The sequence below is a fragment of the Charadrius vociferus genome, unplaced genomic scaffold (assembly GCF_000708025.1).
Source record: "Charadrius vociferus isolate BGI_N301 unplaced genomic scaffold, ASM70802v2 scaffold839, whole genome shotgun sequence".
Classification (NCBI taxonomy): Eukaryota; Metazoa; Chordata; class Aves; order Charadriiformes; family Charadriidae; genus Charadrius; species Charadrius vociferus.
The window spans coordinates 658,180-680,843 of record NW_009650168.1 but is presented as its reverse complement, the minus strand read 5'-3'; the positions used below and the strand labels follow the sequence as shown (position 1 = coordinate 680,843).

At 41.0% G+C, this 22,664-nt stretch overlaps 1 protein-coding gene across 1 annotated transcript in view; it reads left to right on the top strand.

The window, feature by feature from the left end:
• The window catches only part of NAV3 (neuron navigator 3), a gene marked incomplete at its 5' end in the record, with an annotated part of 193,789 nt that extends 184,680 nt beyond the window's left edge, over positions 1-9,109 (top strand). Inside the window, 6 exons of the mRNA XM_009892466.1 lie at positions 1-151; positions 997-1,068; positions 1,496-1,692; positions 2,346-2,464; positions 5,214-5,417; positions 7,590-9,109. Of these exons, the coding sequence (XP_009890768.1) occupies positions 1-151; positions 997-1,068; positions 1,496-1,692; positions 2,346-2,464; positions 5,214-5,417; positions 7,590-7,709 (863 nt within the window). The remainder of the gene's footprint in view (positions 152-996; positions 1,069-1,495; positions 1,693-2,345; positions 2,465-5,213; positions 5,418-7,589) is intronic.
• Between the last annotated feature and the right edge of the window lie 13,555 nt (positions 9,110-22,664).

Below are 22,664 nucleotides of genomic sequence, written 5' to 3'. Positions count from 1 at the left end.
TGCGACAATACCTAGCAAACCTAGCTGAGCAATGCAGTGCTGACAACAATGGTGCTGACCTCCCTGTGGTCATAATTCTTGATAACCTCCACCACATCAGTTCACTAAGTGACATCTTCAATGGTTTCCTCAACTGTAAATATAATAAATGGTAGGTAGTAACTCTTCTTTCCCCTTTCACACACCTTTTGCAATTAAAACAGTAAAAGCTTGTTGTTATTTTGCAAAATAAAATGTCACAGTGGAAAATTAGGCTCCCATAGGCTGTTCTTGAATAATTTTAACCCTCTTCAGCCAAGTACTAAGTTATCTGCTTCACTTAATTTATATGACTCCCATGCATCTCAGTGAGATCTAAACGTACCACAGAATTTAAGAATGTACTTGAACGCTTGACTGAATTAGGGTCTTATCCCTTTCACCCTGCCACATCATTCAAGCTCATTAGTACCATGAGGACAGTTTATGGGAGAGTAAGAAATGCACTTTATAATAGCAGAATTTGGGATATGTGTGAACACACGAACCATGCCATGCAGAAGCAGCTGTATATCTGGCAGACTTGCACTTCCTACAGTTTTCCTCTAGCAGTGCAGAAGTATGAAGTTTGCTGACTGTCGTTTGTTGCCAAGCAAGAATAAACATGTTTTCTGGAACTTTTAGTGGCCTATAAAACTGGCTGTTTCTGCTGTCTGTAAAAGCAGAAGTCATAGGGACATCCCTTCATAAAACCACTGCATGCTATGTCTTACTCATGAGATTCACTGGCTTCTGAAATTAAAATTCTAAGCCTACTGCAAAATTATTAGGTATATGAGGACAGGTTTACCTCATTTATTTTTTTATTACAGACATTAAAAAAAAAGGCACCTCAGAAATATTTTAAATCTAAAACTACAATACGTCAAGAGACTCTTACAGATAAAGAGAAAAAATATTCTCTGACTATCTGAATGGATTCTTCCTCAAAAAACCCTAATACTTTTCTCTTTTCAGTCCCTATATTATTGGAACCATGAACCAGGGAGTTTCTTCTTCACCAAATCTGGAGCTGCATCACAATTTCAGGTACATTCATTTTGTATTTACTGTGGCCATGTTTGCACAGCTCCCTGCTTCTCAGCCCTGTTCTTTAACAAACATTGATCTTGTGTCTCATCATAGCCAAGTGTTTTAGCTTCTGTGTCTCTCCTATATTGATGGGTCTCTGAATGGTGTCGGGGAATGGTGGAAGAATTAAGATACTTTCTGGCACCTCTAGCAAGTTACTGAAGACAATTGCATTCTTGCATTCCATTTGTCTTCAGCAGTGTCTTGAATTAATCCAGCAATGATTGCGTTGCAGCAGAGGGCAATAATGTGGTTTATTTGAGTAGTTGTATACTTGCTGACTAACAAGACTCAGAAGCTTATTACATTACCTTCATCTGTATGTTTAAGAGGAAATGATGTATTTGCTATTCATTGCTGCTTGACATTTATCCCTTCTACCCAGGTGGGTGCTGTGTGCTAATCACACAGAGCCTGTTAAAGGTTTCTTGGGCAGATATCTGAGAAGGAAACTGATTGAGACTGAAATAGAAAAGAACATACGCAATAATGATCTCATCAAAATTATTGACTGGATCCCCAAAACATGGCATCATCTCAACAGCTTCCTAGAAACGCACAGCTCTTCAGATGTAACCATTGGTGAGTCCATTGGTGAAGTGGTTTGAAATAAGGATGCAGGCTGAGCATTTTAGGGATTTGTGAAGAATATATCATCTTTTTAAAAGCTGTCATGTCTCAACGGGAAGTACAACATCAGTGTCGGGAATTTGTCTAGTTGACAGCAAGATTGAAATGAAAATTGAAAGTTTAATGAGAGAGTGTGTATTTCCTCGTATTTCTGCCTTGGTTGCTAAAGAGTTTCAGGTAAACTATCATAATTTTTAAAAGTTAAATTTACAAAAAATTACCTCAATAGCAACTTTCGTGAGCTTTTCACACTGCAGTATAATCACAGCAATAAAGACACTTGGACAGTCAGTTAAGCAAACTAGCAGGTGGGAGATATTCATGTACCTGAGGCCTTTTAGTGGAATAGCTATGTTAGCAAAGAAGTCATCCTTTTACATAGGTTTGCCTGTAAAACTTATAAGTGTTCATCAGGCCTTAGAATTGGATAAAAGTGACATTAGTTCATTTTTAATAGCAGGAGACTTATGGCTCCCTTATGGTAGTCCTTTATTAGTACTCTCTTCCCTTGAATTTGCTCTAATACTGCTTTTTTAATTCTGTGAAGATTATGTTTAACGTGTTCCCTAGTTCTGCTTTTTTTAAAACACAACTTGACTTCTCAGGTCCCCGCCTCTTCCTCCCTTGCCCTATGGATGTTGATGGCTCCAGAGTGTGGTTCACAGACCTCTGGAACTATTCCCTGGTGCCCTATCTTCTGGAAGCTGTGAGAGAAGGACTTCAGGTATGTCATTTGTTTCCCACCAAATTTTTTTTTTAATTAGTTTCATAGGCTTTCTCCAAGCTACTTTTAACCAATGCATCCAAGTAAGAATGCTGTTGCATTTGCAAGAAGAAAATCTGTGGAGGGATTATAGAAATCAGCCTTGAACTCCTTTTGACCTACTCTTACTCTGCTCTATAATTTGGCTTTGTCTGCTCCAGCACTAGTGTATCTTGTATTTTATGAAAAGGTTTTCTTCTCTGTGACTGGGGGAAGGTTCTTTTTTTCCACTCTTTAAAGAGTTCACAGCAATGCTAAATACAGCTCAGATTGTCCCCCTGAATCAAGGCAGCCTCAGCCTGTCCCTGCATGGAAGAGTTAATAGCCCTTACGCTGGTGCAAGAATATAGCTTTGGTCACTGTAATCCTCTCCCACCTATGTCCAAATGTAGGCACGCAGGCTTGTGGGGGAAAGCTTCTGAATGAGGATATTTACACCATTCAGAAAAAAAAAAAAAAAAAAAGTGTTTACTGGCCTTATCTAACCAGATTGAGATAATTTACTTTTCAGCCCTGCTGAAGGTCTGTCCCTTTTTGCCCTTATATCTTGCAACCCTGCTTGTATTTCCCATTGTTTTGTTTCTCCTTTTTTCTTTTCTCTATAAGGGCTAAGGTTTCCTCCTGACTGTAATTCTCATTTTGGGTAACTGCCATCAGATCACAGTGCTTCACGGTTCCCTCTGTCCTCTCCTCTCTAGAGCTCGGTGTAAGCAGCAGTACCATTGTTTGTTAACGAACAATTAAAATTTCTTCTATTTTAATAGAAAGAAGGCTACAAGTAGATTTGCTGTAGAAAGCACTGTAAGCTGTCCTGTATAGGTTAAGATTTCAGACCATTTCACATCTTTGGAGCAAACCTAAATCTTGAAATTAATCTTTTCTTCTTTTTTCTTTTCTTCAATCTTTATTTGGCTTTCTCCTTTTTCCTTTTCCATTTATGCACTGCAATTCTATGTTGTCTAAAAACACACCTTGTGGAAAGGCAGTTTTTTGCCACACATGACACTGAAAGAAATTACTGCACAGTGCAGAGGGGATTGTTATGGACTAGTCAAAGAACTGTGTAAGCAGCTGCGGTTTCTTTATCACCTTGTATTGACATAGTGACATACTGATGCGATGCAGGTTTAGAATCTCGCCTGTTGAATATCTCACGCTTTCCTGAAACTGCTTATCTCTCTGGGAATTACAGAGTGTTTATGCCTTCTGCAAAAAAAACTGCCAAACATCTGATAGAACAGCCACAGTGAGATTAACAGTGCTTGTTTAGAACAGCTATAAAAATGCAGTGATATTCTTCATGCTCATATTTTCCCAAGTATACAGGGTACCTACTTAAATGAAAACTTCAATTCTGGAGCAGAAGATGGCAGCATATAGAAGAAAATATGTTGCTTCATGAGCCGTTCCAATTTTTAGCTGCTTTGGATGGCTTCCATAGAATAACATTATTAATAATAGACAGAAATCTTTTATATGATATAATTAGACGTTACTGGAACCAGGGACGGGTAGAAAATGCCTTTCTAGCCTGGTACTTTGCAAACTTACTTGTCAGACATGGAATTTACAAGCCTTGCTCCAGATTCCAGAAAAGATTTAATCACTGTTAATCTCAGATGAGGGGAAGTGCTGCCTACAGCCTGGAGTTAGCCTGCTCCCTCCCTGAGAAACATTTCCTCTTGGCTTATTTAGGCAGATCCCTGTTATAGCATCCTAGCTTCAGGGCAGAAGGAGTCTGAGCATCTCTGTACATAACATAGGGAACTTGGCTGCCGAACCCGGAGCTCTGGATTCAGCAAGTGGCTGGGAGCAGGTGTTGCAGTGATAAGCACAACTCATCTCTCTGGCTTTAGCACTAAAATCCTTCACTGTTTTACTCCCTTTAGGAGTGCAGCCCATCTAAATGCTCCATGAGTGTATGCCCTGCCAATATTATGCTGCTCCCTGGATTGCCTGAGACTGTTTGAGCTGGGAAAAATCACAGAAAGCCCGGGTGGATGGCTCCCCCTCCCAATGTGTCATTGTCACAGTTAAAGAAAAACTGTAAAGCAGCAACTGTGGGGCTCTCTGTTAACATGTTGCTCATGAACAGTAATGTGGGGAAGGATGCATTTTAGTAAGGAAGCTACCTAGACCTCCTAAACTTACAATAATCTTATTCTTCCTTCCTCTGTCCTCCTTCCAGATTCATAAACATTTTTGTGCCTCATATTAAGGAAAACCTATCCTTTGTGAATTTCTTCTCTTAACCTTGTGAAGGATCTCAAGGTGTGGACAGATGTCTGCTTCTGCATCCAATTTTGCTAGGAGAAGAGAACAATCTGTACTGGCACCTCCTAATTCACTTCAAACAAAATCCAATTAACTTTAATGCTTTAGATAGGTCTGAGTTAATTTCACTGATATGCCTTAAGCAAATTACCTAAAGGTCTTACTTCACGTTGTATCAAGAATTTGTGGCTCCCGCTATTGCCCACAAGTATCACTAGTTATGGAGTGCTTTTTAACTTGCAGCCACTCTGTGTATTGAAGGGGCATTAATGGAGATGAGGTCTTTTGAATGTCTTACCATATCCGAGTGCTGAGCACGCCCGAAAGCAAATGACTTACTGAAACAGTTTAGATGTTTCTGATGACTTTTGTCTGCTGTTAAAACTGGTACTGAAAACTCTGTAGGACACTTACCTGTGTTATATCCATAATATAGATGTACGGTAAGCGGGCACCCTGGGAGGATCCCTCCAAGTGGGTAGCTGATACCTACCCATGGAGCTCTGCATCTCTACAGCATGAGTGGCCATCACTACTTCAGTTAAGACCAGAAGATGTTGGTTATGAAGGTTATGCATCAGCAAAGGAAGGAACAACCTCAAAGCATGTTCCACAGACTGATACAGAGGGGGATCCCTTGGTAAGATTTAAACTCTGAGGAAAAGGCTTTTCAGTATGTGCTGTACTCTCACATGTTAAATTGTACACTTACAGTAAAAATCTACTGTGTACCTGTTCCAAAACGGGCTTTTAAAGTGAATCCTACTATAATTGATTAAAAAGGTTGAAAATAAAAAGAAAATCTAGTAGGAGGGCAGGTATCACCATCACATTAATATGTTCCTAAATTGTTTGCATTTCCCATCTGCCCAGAAATGTATCTAGTCTTCATCATTATAATGTTCGAGTACCACTCTTCATTAATTTATCAATCAGTTTATTCTAGAAACACCTTTCCAGGTTGGGCAGTCCTTCATCTACATTCTACAAATGAGGGACTGAGAAACTCGCATTATCTAATTTGTCTATCACAGAGAATTTAGTGGAAATGCAAATTAGACAGCTATCCTCCCATCCCTCAAAACATTACAAGATAACTGATGACTGTATAACAGTCTTAATGTACAAGAAATGCAAGTGTGGTGGCATTAAAAGATAAGAGGTTAATTTCCCTCAATGCCATGTATTGTATTATTTAAATATGATCCCAGACATTTGGGTTTACCATTGCTGCCTCTGATAATGAACTATTAAACTGCATATATTGAACTGCTATTCTTGCGTAGTACTTTCTCTACAGACTACCTTTATCACAATTCCAAATATCATTTTAGAGAACTGTGCTTCTAGAATACAGGCAGCCCTTGGAAAAGGGAATTTCTCAGAGGAAAATGCATTTAACTCTTATCAGTGCTAAGAAAATGACTCCTCAGCCTCACTGAAGCATTTGCTAGAAAAATATCATTTGATCCCCTGTCTCCCAGTCCATAAGCTTTGGGATGATTGTTTGACCCTGTGATTTGGGCTGCCAGTGAGTGTACTGGCCAGAGGCTTCCAGCACATATGCATCATCTCCTCTAAGGTGAAAATACGTGGGCAGCTCGAGCTCGGTGTCCCATCACCCTTACTCCCTGCGCACTGTGATCAGTATCCGTATCTGACTAAATATCAGAAGCTTGAAACGTGTGAATGGAGGGCTTGCCCCTGCCTGCGGTGGGGCTCATGGAGAGACAGACACTGCACTTGTGGAAACAGGACATGTCACGTGCAGGCTGTATCGAACACCCACTGCATGTATCCTCTATTCCCAAACATGGATACCTATTAAACCTTCAGCAAAAGCTACCTGATAGCATTAAAGAGTATTAAATGCTGTTCGATGCCTAGAGAAAACTTTACAAGCTGTGCGGGTTGAAACCACAGAGATGTAAGGATTCCTGAGCAAGCTAGAAAAAGGTGTTTAACACAAACCCACACAAGGATACGTCTTTCTCTTTGGTTTTTCATTGCCTGCTTTTTTGTAATGACAGCGTATTTGTTCCTTGAAAAACACTAAAGCAATGTCAACATTGCTTGCAGCCCTGAGAATGCTGGCAGAAGCAGATGTTTTATAAATAAAATCCTGATCATTACACAGAGTTAGGCGTCAAGCGTCCAAGTAATTTTCTGGGGCTTAATGCAGCTTTTTGATGATTTTTCAGATGGGTTTCAGGTTCCAATAATCCCCTAATTAGGTGGGGGCTCTCCTCTCCTGGGTAGGAGGATCTGTTGCTGCTCCCCTGCTGAGGTCAGCCCCTCGACAGCAGATGGGACTCTTGTATGAAGCGGCTGGCCTCGGTCCACCCCTCTCTCGCTCGCTCCCCATCTCTCTCTTGCAGAGAGGGTATGCTGGTGTGATTGTGTTTTCAGTTGCTTTTCCAATGTAGTGTGTCTCCGCCATCCAAAAATTATCTGGAAGCTTGACTGTCTCCAAATACAGGCCCAGATGTCCAGCTGTGATATGGCTTCCTTCCCCTGCCTGTGGTTGCAGCTGCAGCTGGTCTCACCCCTGAATTAAAGAGAGTTATCGGGCAGCTCCATTGTATCCCTCTGGCTCTTTGGACCTTTAAACTTCTATTTAAAGACCAGAAGGCAGTGAAAAGGGTGCCAGGAGGAGCCGCTGACACCCTGCCCTTTCTGAAATCCTTTTGTATGGTCCCCTCAGCTAGATACCAGCACACCTCATACAGCAAGGGAGCTTAATTAAATTTTAACACGGTCACTGCAGCATTAAATGAGACGAGATTATGTAAACATTGCTTTCTTCTTTCAGATGAATATGCTAATGAGACTTCAAGAGGCAGCCAACTATTCGAGCGCACAAAGCTGTGACAGTGATAGCACCAGCCACCATGACGACATTTTGGATTCGTCCCTTGAATCAACTCTCTGAAAGGGACAAACCTTGGTGGAGGATTATGGTAAAATCTGTTTCCACTAGACCACTGCCAGTATTAAAGCAGCACGCCGAGGTCCCTGAGTGAGAATGGTGTGTTGTAGGTAGGCAGGAGACCTAACTCTGCAAAGTCAGGAAGAAAAATTGAAGTGGAAAGCTTGAATTAGTTTAATTTCAAGGCATTTCGATACCTATGGAGCCAAGTGAGACTCCATTTGTCAACTGGAAAGGGCCCTAGACCAAGGGCATCTAAGCAGATTGCACACGTGTTAGCCAAACTGGAATAATTTTTTTTTCCCTTTTCCTCTTACTCTCTCTCTGTTTCTCTCTCTCTCTGTCTCTGTTTCTCTGTACAAGTTTACAGTACAACTTCTTCTGGTTTTTTCCTTTAGTTTACCCTGAGGCGCTGCATGAACAATGCGGTCTTCTAATTCTCTTCTAACCTCTGTTGTGCCACATGGTGCTGGTCACAGGACTGCAGTGGTGTTTGTGTTGTACGCTACTGCCCATTCCAAAATGAGTCAAAGATGATGATAGTAACTCAGAAAGCACAAACAGTATTGTGCAATCACCAGAAAACATGACTGTGATATGCTGGATAAGTGCCAATTTAATTCTAACTGCCATGGTCACGGTGATGCGCTCCATCAAGTTTTTAGTACACGAGTCACAGATTTTATAAAGTTGTTTTTACCACAAAGGTCTTTTTTAACCACCTGCCCACTCCTTAACAACAGTTTTATACCAGTTATTAACCAACACTGATTAAAGGCTTTTTAGGGCTTCACTTGTTTGAGCCTTTTCAGTGAAAGAAGGAACATTTCTTATGGTGCTGTCTCACTGCCTTAAAACAGATTTCTAGAACAGTTTTACAGTTGGTTTAATTCCTAAACCATTGGTAATTTACACTGTTTTTTTCTTCATTTACTAATGAGAAAATGTCAGTTAACACAGTAGCCTCATAACTGTATATCATGATTTTTTAAAGTAATGGATAGGAGAAAGAACAGTTGCTATATAATATTTTTATCTTGTGAATAGATTGCTCTGCCTACCCTCAGAAATACACAAGGAACCCAAACCCACTTCCACTGCCACCTAAATGCTGAGAAAATCGGCTCAAATCCATTTGGTCCCATGGAATGGAGTTTTTGGAGGATAGATGTTTTGAATTCTTATCCAGCAGAGCTGGATGCACTTGATGCAGCATGAGCACAAATATATGTTTTTTTTTCCTTTTTCTAGTTTTAGCATGTTGTTTTGATTGCTATTGTTGTACATGAAGAATTCAGCATAAAAGAACACTGAAGCAGTGATGTCCACTGTGGAAGAGGAAGAGTTTATACTGTAAAAGTGGGTTGGTTTTGCACAGTCTACTGGGTGGGTATTGTAAATATTAAAAAAAAAAAAAAAAAGAAAAAAGAAAAAAAAAAGCCTTGCACAAATCAAATCGAAAACAAACAAACAAAAAAAATTGTATTTTATTCTGTTGGTGTTAAGAGATGTTTCACTTGCTGAGATTTCCTGTATGTTGCAAACAAATACAGAATGCAAACCTTAAAAGCTGTTATTACCTGGTGTGTTTGTCCTGTACTTACAGTTGTTATGACTATGCAGGAGCTATCAATGCTACGGTCAGCATGTTTCAATATCTATACGAAGCCAATATGTCATGGGGGGGAAAATCTGAAAACGTATTAAGTGCATACGTCACGGCAGGCTACAACGAGATTGCATTCAAACTGCTCAGAATAATCGGAAACGCTCTTTTACTGCAAGAGGCGTCCGGTTAAAATAGGTGCATATAAACAAGAAGGTATCTAAGGGCTTTGGCATTGTGTAGACATGTACTGTACACCTCCATGGATGTTACCTTCAGGATGTGTATTTGGTGCTATTCACTTTCTGTGGCCACCCTGTGGTCACTCGCTGTAAAACAAAGATAAATCAATGCAGTTTCCAAATGGCACTGAGCTGCATCGCTGAATCTAGAGGTCTCTACACGGTGCTATTGCCCTAATAAAACTCTAACCGAGTTTGCGCATGTCGGATTCAGTCAGACCAACATCATGCCCCCAAATCTGGATCCATTTCTGATGCAAAATGTCAGCATGTACACCTTGACTGACTCAAAGAACTAAAGGAAAGCTGCTCTTTCCTGTACCTGTGCTCTGAGCAAACCTGCAAATCTTTTCCTGCCATATTTAACACACAAACACACTATCACATATACAAAACTTCCTGCAATACATCTCAGTGAGTCCACCTAGTTTACAACTCAGAAATTGTTTGTGAAACATTTGTCTGTACACATTTTATATTTTGTACATTTTTGATGTAACATATCATGTAAATAGACAGAAACAGTGAAATAAATCATCTGAAAAGTTTTGTAGTCTTTGTAAAGCCCTAATAATAAGTATTTGGTGTCATCGGACTTAACTGGATGATGTATTTTCTATTGGTTTATTGTTCCTCTAGCTTGTAAACCAGCTTGCGTATATTTTTTTGCAGGTGTGCGCACTGTATCTGTCTAAATTATTACTTTGCCATTAAAGTGGAATTATTTATTGAAAACACAGTCTGGTGTTTTTGCAGTCAGGACCACTTAACGGTTAGATATTATTTCAAATATAAAAACATATAAACAACATGACAAACTGAAGGGTGTAATTTTCTGTATTCAGCAGAACTAATCTCTGTAGAAACAAAATTAAGTACTGTTTCTAGTTCCAGTGATTTGGTATGATTTTTAAATTGTGCTTTCCATGGTGCGAACGGGTTGTGCTGTTCAGAAACAACTTTACAGTCTCCCCGTTCTCAAGATAATCTTCAAATACAAGGTTATTGATTTCAGTGGTGGTAAACCTGTACAAAACCGGTGCAGTATTATACCTTATTTTACAACTTGAAGGGCTTAGTGCTACTTCCTCAGCAGGTATACATCAATATGATTTAATAGAATTCAAAGAAAAAAAGTAGAATTATGTTGGTCAGCTAATCAGAGACTTTGAGGCTGGAAGAGATCATTGTGATCCTGCAAGGTGCAGCACCTCAGCTATAAGTCTCAGCAGCAGGTCTTTAATTTCTCTTTAAGTTGGCACATCCCTGGAAAGACCGTTAGACATAGCAGTATGGAGTAGAAGGTCTAGCACCTTGTTGTCAGTGTGGCTAATTATTCACTGGGTTTGGGTTGGTTTTTGAGGGCTTTATTTGCAGTCAGATCTTACATATCTCTTTCTTTCCAAGAGAAAAATACCCCAAACTCTCCTTTGTTATGTCTTTTCCTCCTACACTAAAAAGCCAACTGCAATCAAAAACATCTTTTACATTTAAGTCATAGTCTTCCTTGCTTTTCTTTTTGATAAGACAAGCAGCTTGCTCATGCTTAGCTTTTCATGATAAGGCATACCTTTCAGACCTCAACACATTTTTTGCAGTACTTTCTGACTACCTTTTGATTTGGCAGAGTCCTTTCTGAAGTGTGGGCATGAGAACTGCACACGGTATTCCTGTGATGATTTTACTTTTGCTATAAACAGATCTAATATCACCTTCCTACTCCCACTTCTTATTTTCCCCGCTTAGGCTTCGGGGCTGACATTCACTCTCTAATTGCATCATCCTACTGCGGGCTCATGTTCAGTTAATTATCTACCAAGATCCTGACTTCTTTTCATGTTGCATCATTTTGAAATACTTTGTCCAATCCTGTCTGTATAAACTATGCTCTTTGTTCCTTAGATGTATGATTGCAAATTTATCTGTATTAAAACAGGATATTCAAATCCGCCCACCCTACCAAACAATTCAGATCATCCTCTACAATCAGCATCTGTCTAATTTACCACTCCACTGGCTTCTCTGACTTCCAAAAACTGCTAACCATCATCTTACTTTGTCTTGCAGTTTGTAGGTAAAGGTAGTAAGTAACGTTTTGTCAAGAACAAACCCCTGCTGAATCCTGCTAGGACCCTCCATGAAGATTTCTCTTTTACAGCTATGTTGTTGGGTCGCTTATGTCGTAGGTATATTTATATTCTGCTTAACACGGGTATGAATATCAGAATGTCATACAAAGCCATGCGTATATAATATTATAGGAAATATATGATGAGTTACATGGCTTCTCCATCACTGTAGGTCTCCAAGGACGGATTAGATTCGTTTCTGTTGAAAATTACATATGTAGAGCTGATCTTACACAGAAAGGGGAATAGACTAGATGACTTTAGTGATCTCAGTGTGGCTTTCCTGTAATTCAGTGCTGCAGTCTTTGCACATTATCCAGCTGCCATTACTTAAGGGAAAAGATATGAAATTTAATTGTCAAACTCATTCTGTGTCTACTGTCTCAGCATATCTACCTGTTAGCCTTCATCTGGAGACCTGCCTGCTGAATGCCCAGATTTCCAGGACAGGAACAGGGACAGGATAGTGCAGCCTCTGAAAGAAAAGGGGTTTTAGCAAAGTACTCGAGACACTGCTCTTGCTTACAAGAGCTCATTTTTTATGCTATCGTTAAATAGCCGCTGTGCTTCTCAGCATGTGCTACTTTTTCTTGATAACTGAATAATGTCACACAAATTAAACGCTACCACTAAGTTTGGCAATGCAAGAGCTACAGATGCACTATCATGGGAGAAATGTATTGCTGGGTAATAATACTCGTAGGAGAAAATAGAATCTGTCACGGAAGATAAATTAACTAAGACCCAGGCCATGTGACCTTGCCTTTCTACACTAAATTGCATTTACTGTTCTTTGTTCAATTGCAACCTTAACCAAACGTTGATAAATAGCAATGAGTGAGCACGCTGAATGAAGTAAAGTCCTGCTTTTAGTACCAAATTTCATAAATGAAATAACGTTTTGCCTTTGTCAGTGTATTTACTTGTTTTGTAAGCAGTTTTTATTAAATCAGATTACATAATTTAGGAAACAAACATGCATCTTGACAATTAAATGCCAAAGCTGAAAGAAGAGGCACTTGGTAACTGCTGTATAACAAAATAAAGCATTACATGGTGACACATAACTAGCACTTTATTATGCCATAAATGCATGGCTCTGAAAGAACAAAAAAGCAGACAAAAACGTACTAGCTGTATGACCAAACCCCAAGGACTTAGTGAAATAAGTCATTTAAACTAGTGAACTCTATTTTAACACTGATAATTCAATGCACCTTAGATAAATCCAGCTAATCCTGTGTTCTGCACTCTACAAGTGCAATGAAAAGACATACGCAGACTGAAAAGACGACTCTTCAGTGTGACTGTTAATGTAGGTTAACTGTTCCACTATGTAGGCTACATGCAATAAAGAGATATGTCTTCTATACAGCAATCCCTGAGCTACCAGAAATAACTGGGTGGCAGAATGAATAATTTAGCTCCATCATTACCACATGCCTCATATAACTGACATGATCTTTAGTGTACCCTGTCCCTGCTTATCCAGGTCAGGCTAATGGCACTGTGTCGGACTAGAGGTACTGACTCTTGATTGTGCCTGGGGAAGGTCATGCTGGAGGCAAAATCTTACATCTTAACTGAACTGAGATAAGAAATCTAAAAGCTATGTAAGAAAACTTTATTGTCTTATTAGTAATTGTCGTGATTAATGTCATTATTACTTAATGTCTTTGTATTACAGCTTTTGTAGTGCCCATGTGCCTTAAATACTTTAGAAATAGTTTTCTTGTAAAAACAAATTATCTATCCAAGCGTAAAATTATACTGCTTGTTTGAGGGCTGGTTAATACCTTGTTTCAGACTACCAGCCTATTTAACAAACTACATCCACACACAGTAAATTTCATCTCTAGCTTAAGGGTCTCTGACGATGAAGAATTTGCTTAGTCTCACGATGTGTTCCAAGCAAGGGACATTCTTTAATTTCTGTCCTGAATATAGTGTTAAGCATGTGAAGTGCATTCCTAATTTAGACTTCAATGCCTGCTCTTCATTCTTCCATAAACCACTGTTTTTAGAGGATAAGATGGTCAACTCCCCACTGCAAGATTCAGCTGAACGTTTTTTGTAGCAACTGTGCCGAATATTACACTCAAGAATTATAATTGAACCACATGCTCAGACACAGCATTCAGTAGGATGCCATATTGTCTGTTGTAACATTTTCTGAAGCTGAATAAAACCTTCAGATTACGTAGATAATCAGAATGGAGGGAGGCCTCCTCCTTTTCTGGGGTGGAGCAGCTGCTAGCAATAACACCTAAGTGCCTCCTTGTAGCTGCTGGACAATAGAGAGGTTGCTCCACCTACAGGGAGAGACATAAGCTGTAGCATATGTTACAGGGCATGCTGGAAGAAATCTTTCATCCAGGAAAGTTATCAGTATCATTTAGCTGTTACCATCCCTTGCTGAATATCAGAATCAGACAGGTAATTTTTATAGTTAATCATAACATCATCTTACCAGGGGTCAAGATATTTGTGGGTTTTCTGAACTATGCAGTAATCAAAATATAAAATATAGGACTGAAACTCCATATGAATCTTAGAACAAATATCCGTGTTATGTTGAAACTCTCTGCTTAATGTTCGTGGACATATTATGGTGAGCAGAAATAATACCTATATCCATAGAAACCTCCACGCTTGCTCAAGAATGCTGAGTCCTGTTCTTGTCCTTCCTCTGGGTAAGCAGGATAAAGAGAAAATGGGGTTTCTGCTTCATTTGCCTATTCACGGTCACAAAAAATCCTCTTGCTGCTGATTCTCTCCCCTCAGTTTTGTTAGCAGACCTGCTGAATATCAAACCACAGCTGGTCAGGAAGTTTCCAACTAACAAGGCCGTCCTTTGAAGCCAAAATGATGCACCAAAGAATATCAGAGTAAATAAACTCTGGATGTACCACAAGCAGAGGATATTTTTGGCCTTGTTTCCCGCCAGCTGACCAGGCAGCTGCTCAGAAGCGGGATTACAAAGGTCCACAGCTCTGGTGAAGTCTTGTTCAGGACCCACAGCGTGAAGCTTCTTGCCGCAAAGCCAAAAAGGTTTGTTGCATGTCTTCAGCTCCTGGCTCCCCTGGCAGCCCTGAGTGGGTAGGGTTTCCTGGCGTCCCTCTGATGTTAGGGAAATACCCACACTGCCCTCAGCTCCCACGGAGGAACACATCCTAAAGCTGAAGGTGGTCTAAAAACTGTTAGGATGTGAGGAAGGGGCAGGGGCCAAAGCAGACGGTTGCTCTGATCTGTTCCAGGCAATATGAGCAAAACCACTTCTACTTTCTGGAATGAAAGCATGGAGCATTTCTCTCTAGTGGAATTTTTTAGATGAGCGTTTACTGAAATTATTCCAGACACACACAGGCACGCACACAGAGGAATTTCCTGTAAAGGTCATTTCTATATGAAACCAGCTTTCTGGTGTTAACACAAGTTCCTTAACAGTTCGTTCAGGCTGCAGCTGCAATGTTAGCTGCAGAGTGGGGTCAGGTTTGTTTTGCCGAGACAGACATTGCAGCTTGCTCCGGGAACTGCCATTCCCAAAGCAGGGAAGGCATGTGCTCAGAGAACTCCAACCACCTGGGTTTTAGCCTTTTCTTTTTTCTTTTTTCTTGGATCCTTTTTTAGATAAGAAAATAGCTCCTGGCACCGTCATAGGTCTTTTCTCTCCCTCTGCATTTTGCCCTCTCCCCTGTCTGCCCTTCTGCCATTTAACACATCCCTTCTCCCTCCTTTGCCTCTACCTGCTCCTCTTCTCACTGCGCTTCCCCTTGACACTCGGTTTGGCTCCCCTTCACTCCCTGGTGCGTTTCACTTGCCCATCTCCTCACTCCCCAGAAGGCTGCTTGCTGCTCAGAGAGTGCAAGGACACAGCATTCTTGTCCCTTTCTGGCTCTGAAGGCCGAGCATATGCTGTCACAGCTGAGCAGCGCGCAGCGATAGCGATCCAGCCAGCGATGTCCCCTCCCGGTCGCTGCCCGAGCACTGGCTGCTCTGCCAGCGCGGTGGAAAGACCCGTTGCAGCAGCAGGAGAGGACAGCAGGCTCTGGGAAGAAGCCCCGTGCCTTACCCGTGACAATATGTTTGCAGTGAAAAAGCTGAATGACTTGCGAGGTCACGGCTCCTCAGTGCTCCTATCCCTTGCTGTATACCACCCTCTCTGCTGACTGAGAAATATGAAGTTAAAAAACAACCTTTCACTGTTTTTTTTTAGTGGTCTGCAAAAAGTAACTAGCTCATATTTTGTAGCCTAGAGAAAGACCCTGTGGGATGTGAGATGGGAGACACACAGTCAGCTAGGATATAGGAAAGTGGGAGCAGAGGCTCCAAAACCCTTCTTCAGCTCTCAGAGTGGGTCTGTTCAAAGGAGTTTTATTCTCTTTCTTTATTGCTTGCCAGAGGAAAAGAAGGATATCTGCGCTGCCACTTCTGTCACCAAGAAAGGTGAATTTTCACTGTAAAAAAACAGTGAAATTTCGATTCAGTTTCAGAAAGAACAAGCAGAAATATCTCGTCTTGAAAGTGCACCAAAAGCTCATTGGCAATTTGGAAGAAAATTAGAAATAGTCGTGTTACTATAGTGATATCTGTTAAGTAGTCATTAGCTCTGGGCAAACACAGAAAACATTTTTCCATAGCTGTCACTGGAGTTACAATAATCAGATAATACTATTTAGTACTTGCTTGGTGCTTTTGAAGCATCATCTCGAGATACTTTACAAAGGTCAGGAAGAGCATTATTGCTAAGGAATGAATGGGAAAAAAAACTTATTGACAACAGCGGGGTGCAGATGACAATATAGCACAGCTTCATGCATAGACCTGTGTCTCAAGATGCTGCTAATGAAAAAAGCCCTAGAACTGATTGACATTCCTATTATCTATCATCTTTTATTGGGGAGGGAGATGTATATAACACATCGCTTCAGAACATTCTTTGAACTGTTATCATGTAAGATACGGCTTTCAATAACCGAAAAAGAAGATGTTGGAAAAGCCTCTTAGACCCACATAATTGTTCCTAGGAAATACCAAACATTTTGTTGCCTGTAAGAACATACGCAATCATATGTTCACGTATGGAAAAAGGGGGCGGAAAAAAAAATTATTGGATTTGGGGACTTTAGAAAAGTGGATTTCATGGGGTTGTTGATGTTATGCAAGTGATTAAGGAGCCTGAATTGTATTTTCAATAGTGACTTAAGACTACTTGAGTAGACTTTGTAATTGTTCCTTATAGTCTTTAAATTTATCGCAGTTTGTGACGGTTTTCCTCAAAATGTCTGTGCTTAGGGTTAAATGTGACATGGGTAAGCATTTCAGCTTAGAGTCCCAACAGCATTTATGTCTCTGAACTCCAAATTTCAGCTTTCCCAGTTAGCTGGACTTGGAGGCCTCGGTGGCTCGGCAGAGCAGGGATTTCATGTGTGCCTTTGGGAAGCAGAGAAGATTAATCACCTCCTATACTGTGATCTAATGTTATGTCTGCAAATGAGATTTCCAGGCAACTGCTAGACATATATTTTTGGATGCTGTATTTTTAGTTTGATAACAGTAATCTTAGATATAGCTTGTTTACGGACTAGTCTAGTCCAGCCAAAAGACTCCATTTTATTAGGACATGGTTAGACAGACACTCTGGTAGCAGCAGCAGCAGCTTCTGTAACTCCATTAAACATGCTCAGCCTCACTTTTCTCAGGAGATGGCAGCAGCAGCATTCCTGAGATGGCTGCAACAATTTCCATTTACTTTGAGGAGCGTGAGGTGCAAAGAGATATTTGGGTGGGAAACAACTGCTCCTTCCCCCTGAAAAATCCTCCCTGAAGCCATCCGGAGTGTTATGCTGATAAATACAGACCTGTAAGCGTTTCACACAACGTGAGTGATGAAGTGGTACAACTAAAGAAATATTAGAGTTAGCTAGACTTTACCTGAACATTCCATAGGTAACCCAAAACACGTGTTTCCTTTTGAGTCATCTCAACAAAGGCACTTTAAGCAACACTGTGGCGGGGTAACACCATTGCATGTCACTGCTACCAACTTCCCTACAACATCCCCTCTGGAGATGGAGCAGAGGGCTGAAGAAGGTGAGAGCAAGCTGACAACGTTTGTGCTGGGTGGCAAAGCAGGATTTCACTTTGCCATGGGAGATGCAGGGGAGGTGAGGGAGGAAAAAGCAGAGGGGCAATCATATGGCAGAAGCAATCAGGGAGTTGAGAAGTCTATTTTGTGTTTTAATCTATATGTTTTTCTGATGCTATATTGAGAGCACCTGAGCATTTATGTATAATGATGAACATCTATTATCTCCTGTTTGTACAGTAATCCTTCCCCCACAGGGAGCAGCAGGGGCAGAAGAATATTTTGTTTTCTGAAGACAAGTTCATTTGTCTTTCTTTAAATACATGTGCTGCTGTGAGACAGAAGAGGTGAGCGGTGGGGCTCAGGCAGCAGTAAGTGAGGAGCTCCGTCGCAGCCTGAGGCTCCCATCAGGACTTGCATGGGCAGGACCCACCCTGCTCACAGAGGTCCTGTGCACTAAATGCACAGAGATATTGAGGAAAGTCTTCCTCTCAGATGTACAGAGTTGCTTTTTTTAATACAGCTTGGACGCAGCTTCCTGAGCATTTTGATTAAATCAGTGTGTTTAGCTTTCTTCTAAATGCTATGGAAAGCCTCTATGGAGCTCAGAGAGAGGTTGGCTACGTATGCAGCATCCTGGCTTGCTGTCAAAGGTAGCTATAGTGCTCCACGTTACCTGGGGTTTTCTAGCACCATGGACTTCGTGCTCAGATATATTACAAGGCCTTAGTTCACCTGACAGGTATAAAAAGCCGGAATAACCATTGCCCTGCCCTTACCCTACACTTTCTTTGCCAATTGTAATTTGTGTTCCACTTCAGCCTGCCACTTTTCATCAGTGCTTTGATCACATCCAAGTATGAGATGGCATTTTTGACAATGATATAATTACCCGTGACGAAAGATGAGCTATATGTGTTGTTCACATACGGTTGCACATGAATCCAGTCCATCAGCTTATTCTTCTTGATTAGAAAAAAAAAAGGGGTTCTGATGATTAATACAATGGCTATTCAAAACAATAAAAAAAACCAAACCAAAACAAAACCAAACCAAACCAAAACAAACAAACAAAAAAACCCCAAACCAACCAAAAGCCCCAAGCCCCAAACAAACAAAGAAAAAAACTAAACAGAAAATAATGCTGTGCTTTTTTCCTACTCTGTTCATTTGCCCTGGTAGGAATCCTACCTAGGGAAACATGTTTTCCTATGCAAAGACAACAACTTGTCTCAGACCCACAGCCAGTCCCTCCATCCATTTCTGCTGTCTTGAATAGCCTGTAGGTTGCTTTGAGCCAAGAGTGGTGCCCAGGTACTGAGCGACCCCCAGGGCTGCTGGAGTGCATCAGCCAGGGTTAGATATTTAACACAAGTTGTTGTCGTTTCTCCTTACCCATCCAAGAAGGCTAGCACATCCCAAGAGTGGGTACGCAGCCCTCTTCCACCTAATGCTTACAGAGGGTAGAAAGGGACAGGTTTTGTGTAGGTTTTCTGATCCTTCTTTCCTAGAATCACAGAGTAACTGAGGTTGGAATTGACTTCTGAAGGTTATGTTGTCCGATCGCTTGCTCAAAGCAGGTCTAATATAGCAGTTGGAGCAGGTTGCTCATCATCATATCATTTCAAGTTTTGAACAACTCCAAACCTGCCACAACAGGAAACCTGTAGATTTTAGGTACACTTGTGACCTGAAAAAAATAGAATAAATAAATAAATAAAAAGAGAAAGGAGCTGCAGAAAAACCATATCTGCTTCAATGTGGAGAAACTTGAACAATGTCAAGTTATTTATTTATGTACTAGGGATGCCAAGCAGTTGAATATTGAGGAAAAAAGTGTGTTCCTTCAAAGAAGGACTTCTTCCTTTCTTCTCAATGTTCCTAAAAAAGACAGGTCCTTGGAAGGTTAAAGTAGGTGACTTTTGAGGATATAACATCAATATGTTTTCTAAAACGATATATTTTACCCCTGTCTAGAGCAGGCACATCAAGGGCTAGACTTGACACCATGAGGTTTATGTGACAGCGGAAGAACTACCACGTAAGAAGGCCATAGCCAGGACTGTAATAGCAATTATCTGCAGGGCAGAAGGAACGGGAGAGCATGCAGAAGCAGAAGCAGTGTGTGGGAGCTGCAGTCCTTATCTAAAAGCTAGGGAGTGTTTCTGTACTGCTTTTTCCACCACACCCTTCTTATTTCAAATGGTGTGGAGAGGTAAGTGGTCTCTGCTTTGTTGTTCCCGGGAGGCACAGCTGGAACCTGTCTGGGTCTAGTTCTCTCACTGCAGCTGAGAAACAGAGGTTATTAGTAGCAGAGGAAGGTTTTTGAGAGAACAGTTTAGAGAAATCTGAAATACTTGCTATTACAGAACTGCTCTCAATTGTCCAGATATTTTACATTCCTTTCTATCTTTAGAAATAAAAAACTGACCAACCAATAAAACGATGGTTTTCATGCGTCCTCTTCCCACCTAAAGTGGTAAACTGTAGGATGAGGAAGCTGAATAGGGATGAAAATGAGGGTGGTGAAACACTGCAAGAGCTTGCTAAGAGATGCCATGGGATTTCCATCCTTGGAGTTGTTCAAAACTTGAAAAGATATGAAGATGAGCAACCTGCTCCAGCTGCTATATTAGACCTGCTTTGAGCAAGCGATCGGACAACATAACCTTCAGAAGTCAATTCCAACCTCAGTTACTCTGTGATTCTAGGAAAGAAGGATCAGAAAAGAAACCAAGGAACCAAGTCTGGCCCCTTTAAAGTGCCTTTAATTTAGTAAAATGAAACACTGCAGCTGGCTGCAGCCAACTGAAATTCTCCTGTTAAGAGAACAAGTGGGAGCAGCAGCAGCTCCCATGTATGCTGCTTTTCAATATCTCTTCACTACTGTCCAGTAAGAAGAATTCCCAGATAATCTTCCCATCTTCTGAACAAAAGCATCTGCCCTTTGCTGTAATCCACCATCTGCAGCTCAGGCGCTCTTTTTTTCTTTACCAAATTTTCAGCTTTGTTGCAAGACATACTAATTGCTCCCCAAGGTCAGAGCTATTGATACTCCTTGATTATTTAAAGGTGTGTGAGACGGATGAGTGAACCTCTAACAGAAATATTCAATGTTAAGAGTTTACAGTTAAATTTAGTGACTAAAATAGATGAGAGCCTGACAGCTTTATAGGTTCACGTGCTTTGCATCTAGGAGAAGCAGCATCTAGGACTATCACTGTTCATTATAATTATTAATGACCTGGAAACAGGCTGAACCTGAGATGTGTGCCCAGGTGGCCAAGAAGGCCAATAGCATACTGGCATGTATCAGAAATAGCATGGCCAGCAAGACTAGGGAAGTAATGGTCCCCCTGTACCGGGCACCGGTGAGGCTGCACCTCAAATACCTTGTTCAGTTTTGGGCCCCTCACCACAAGAAAGACACTGAGATTATGGAGTGTGTCCAGAGAAGAGCAAAAAAGCTGGTGAGGAGTCTAGACAACAAGTCTTATGAGGAGCGGCTGAGGGAACTGGGGTTGTTTAGTCTGGAGAAAAGGAGGCTGAGCCTATTATGCTCTACAACCACCTGAAAGAACATTGTAGCAAGGTGGGGGTCAGTCTCTTCTCCCAAGTAACAAGTGATGGGACAAGAGGAAGTGGCCTCAAGTTGCACCAGGGGAGGTTTAGATTGGATATTAGGAAAAAGCATAGGAACAGGCTGCCTAGGGAAGTGGTTGAGTCACCAACCCTGGAGGTATTTAAAGGATGTGTAGATGTGGCACTTAGGGACATGGTTTAGCGGTGGACTAGGCAGTGTTATGTTTATGGTTGGACTAGATGATCTTGAAGGTTTTTTCCAACCTAAATGATTCCACGATTCTATGTCAACAATTGCAGGTAACAGCATTACTGTAATGTCTGGACATGGTCCCCTCAAGACTATGGAGGGGACAAGATCTTCGGAGGGTTTAAAAAAAAAAAAAAGAAAAAAGAAAGGGTACATAATGGCAAATGAAAAATGCATTAGCAAATGTAAGTAATTCGTCTTTTAATAAGCACGTGGAATTATTCATACACTTGCTAGGTTCTCAATTAATTGTAAACACTTGGCCATCTGTGAAAAACCTCTGCTTACTTCACAGTGGTGATTCAAAAGGCATATGTATCGTTGGGAGATCTGAAGAATGGAATTGAAAATAACACTCGGGGTATTATACGAATAAATACTTTGCAACTTTGCATTCAGCTGGTATGATGATGATCCCAATTCAAAAAGGATAGTAGAAGAAGAAAACTATTAATGGTATGTGGGTGGAGGTGAGATAGCCAGGGAGTTCTTGGGGAAGAAAAGATCAGTAAAAGGGTATAGGCATATCATAAGCTGAGAACAATAATAGAGAACAAAAAATTAATGCTTTTAATTTCCTGTTTCTATACTACAAGTGGGGAAGAAGGAGGACAACCAGTGAATCCAATTATGAGTTAACACCTGATGCTGTTGATAGGTAGGATGCGTTACACAAACACAGCTGGGCAAAGGAACTCAGCCACAAGCGTCCAAGGGTTAGGATAAAGAAACAACAAGGCGTCAGAAAAAAAGGAGGTTGTCAATTGCACTAGGCCCAGGCACGGTTATTATGAACTGCCAAAACATGATCGTCAGTCCCCACAACATGAACACCAGCATTAGACACTTAGCAGAGTATTGACCTCTCTGTCTTTTTATTGGTTCTGACTGAAAATGACTGGCCTACCCATGGCAAGAAAGGGCAAAACTAGACGTGAAAACTATAGGTTTTACTGTTCCTCTGGAAAGCATAGCAAAGCACAGCTTTCACACAGCCCTGGGGCGCTGCCTGGCACTTTAAGGAAGGCAAAGCCTGTGTGTGTCTCCACCTGCTGCTCCTG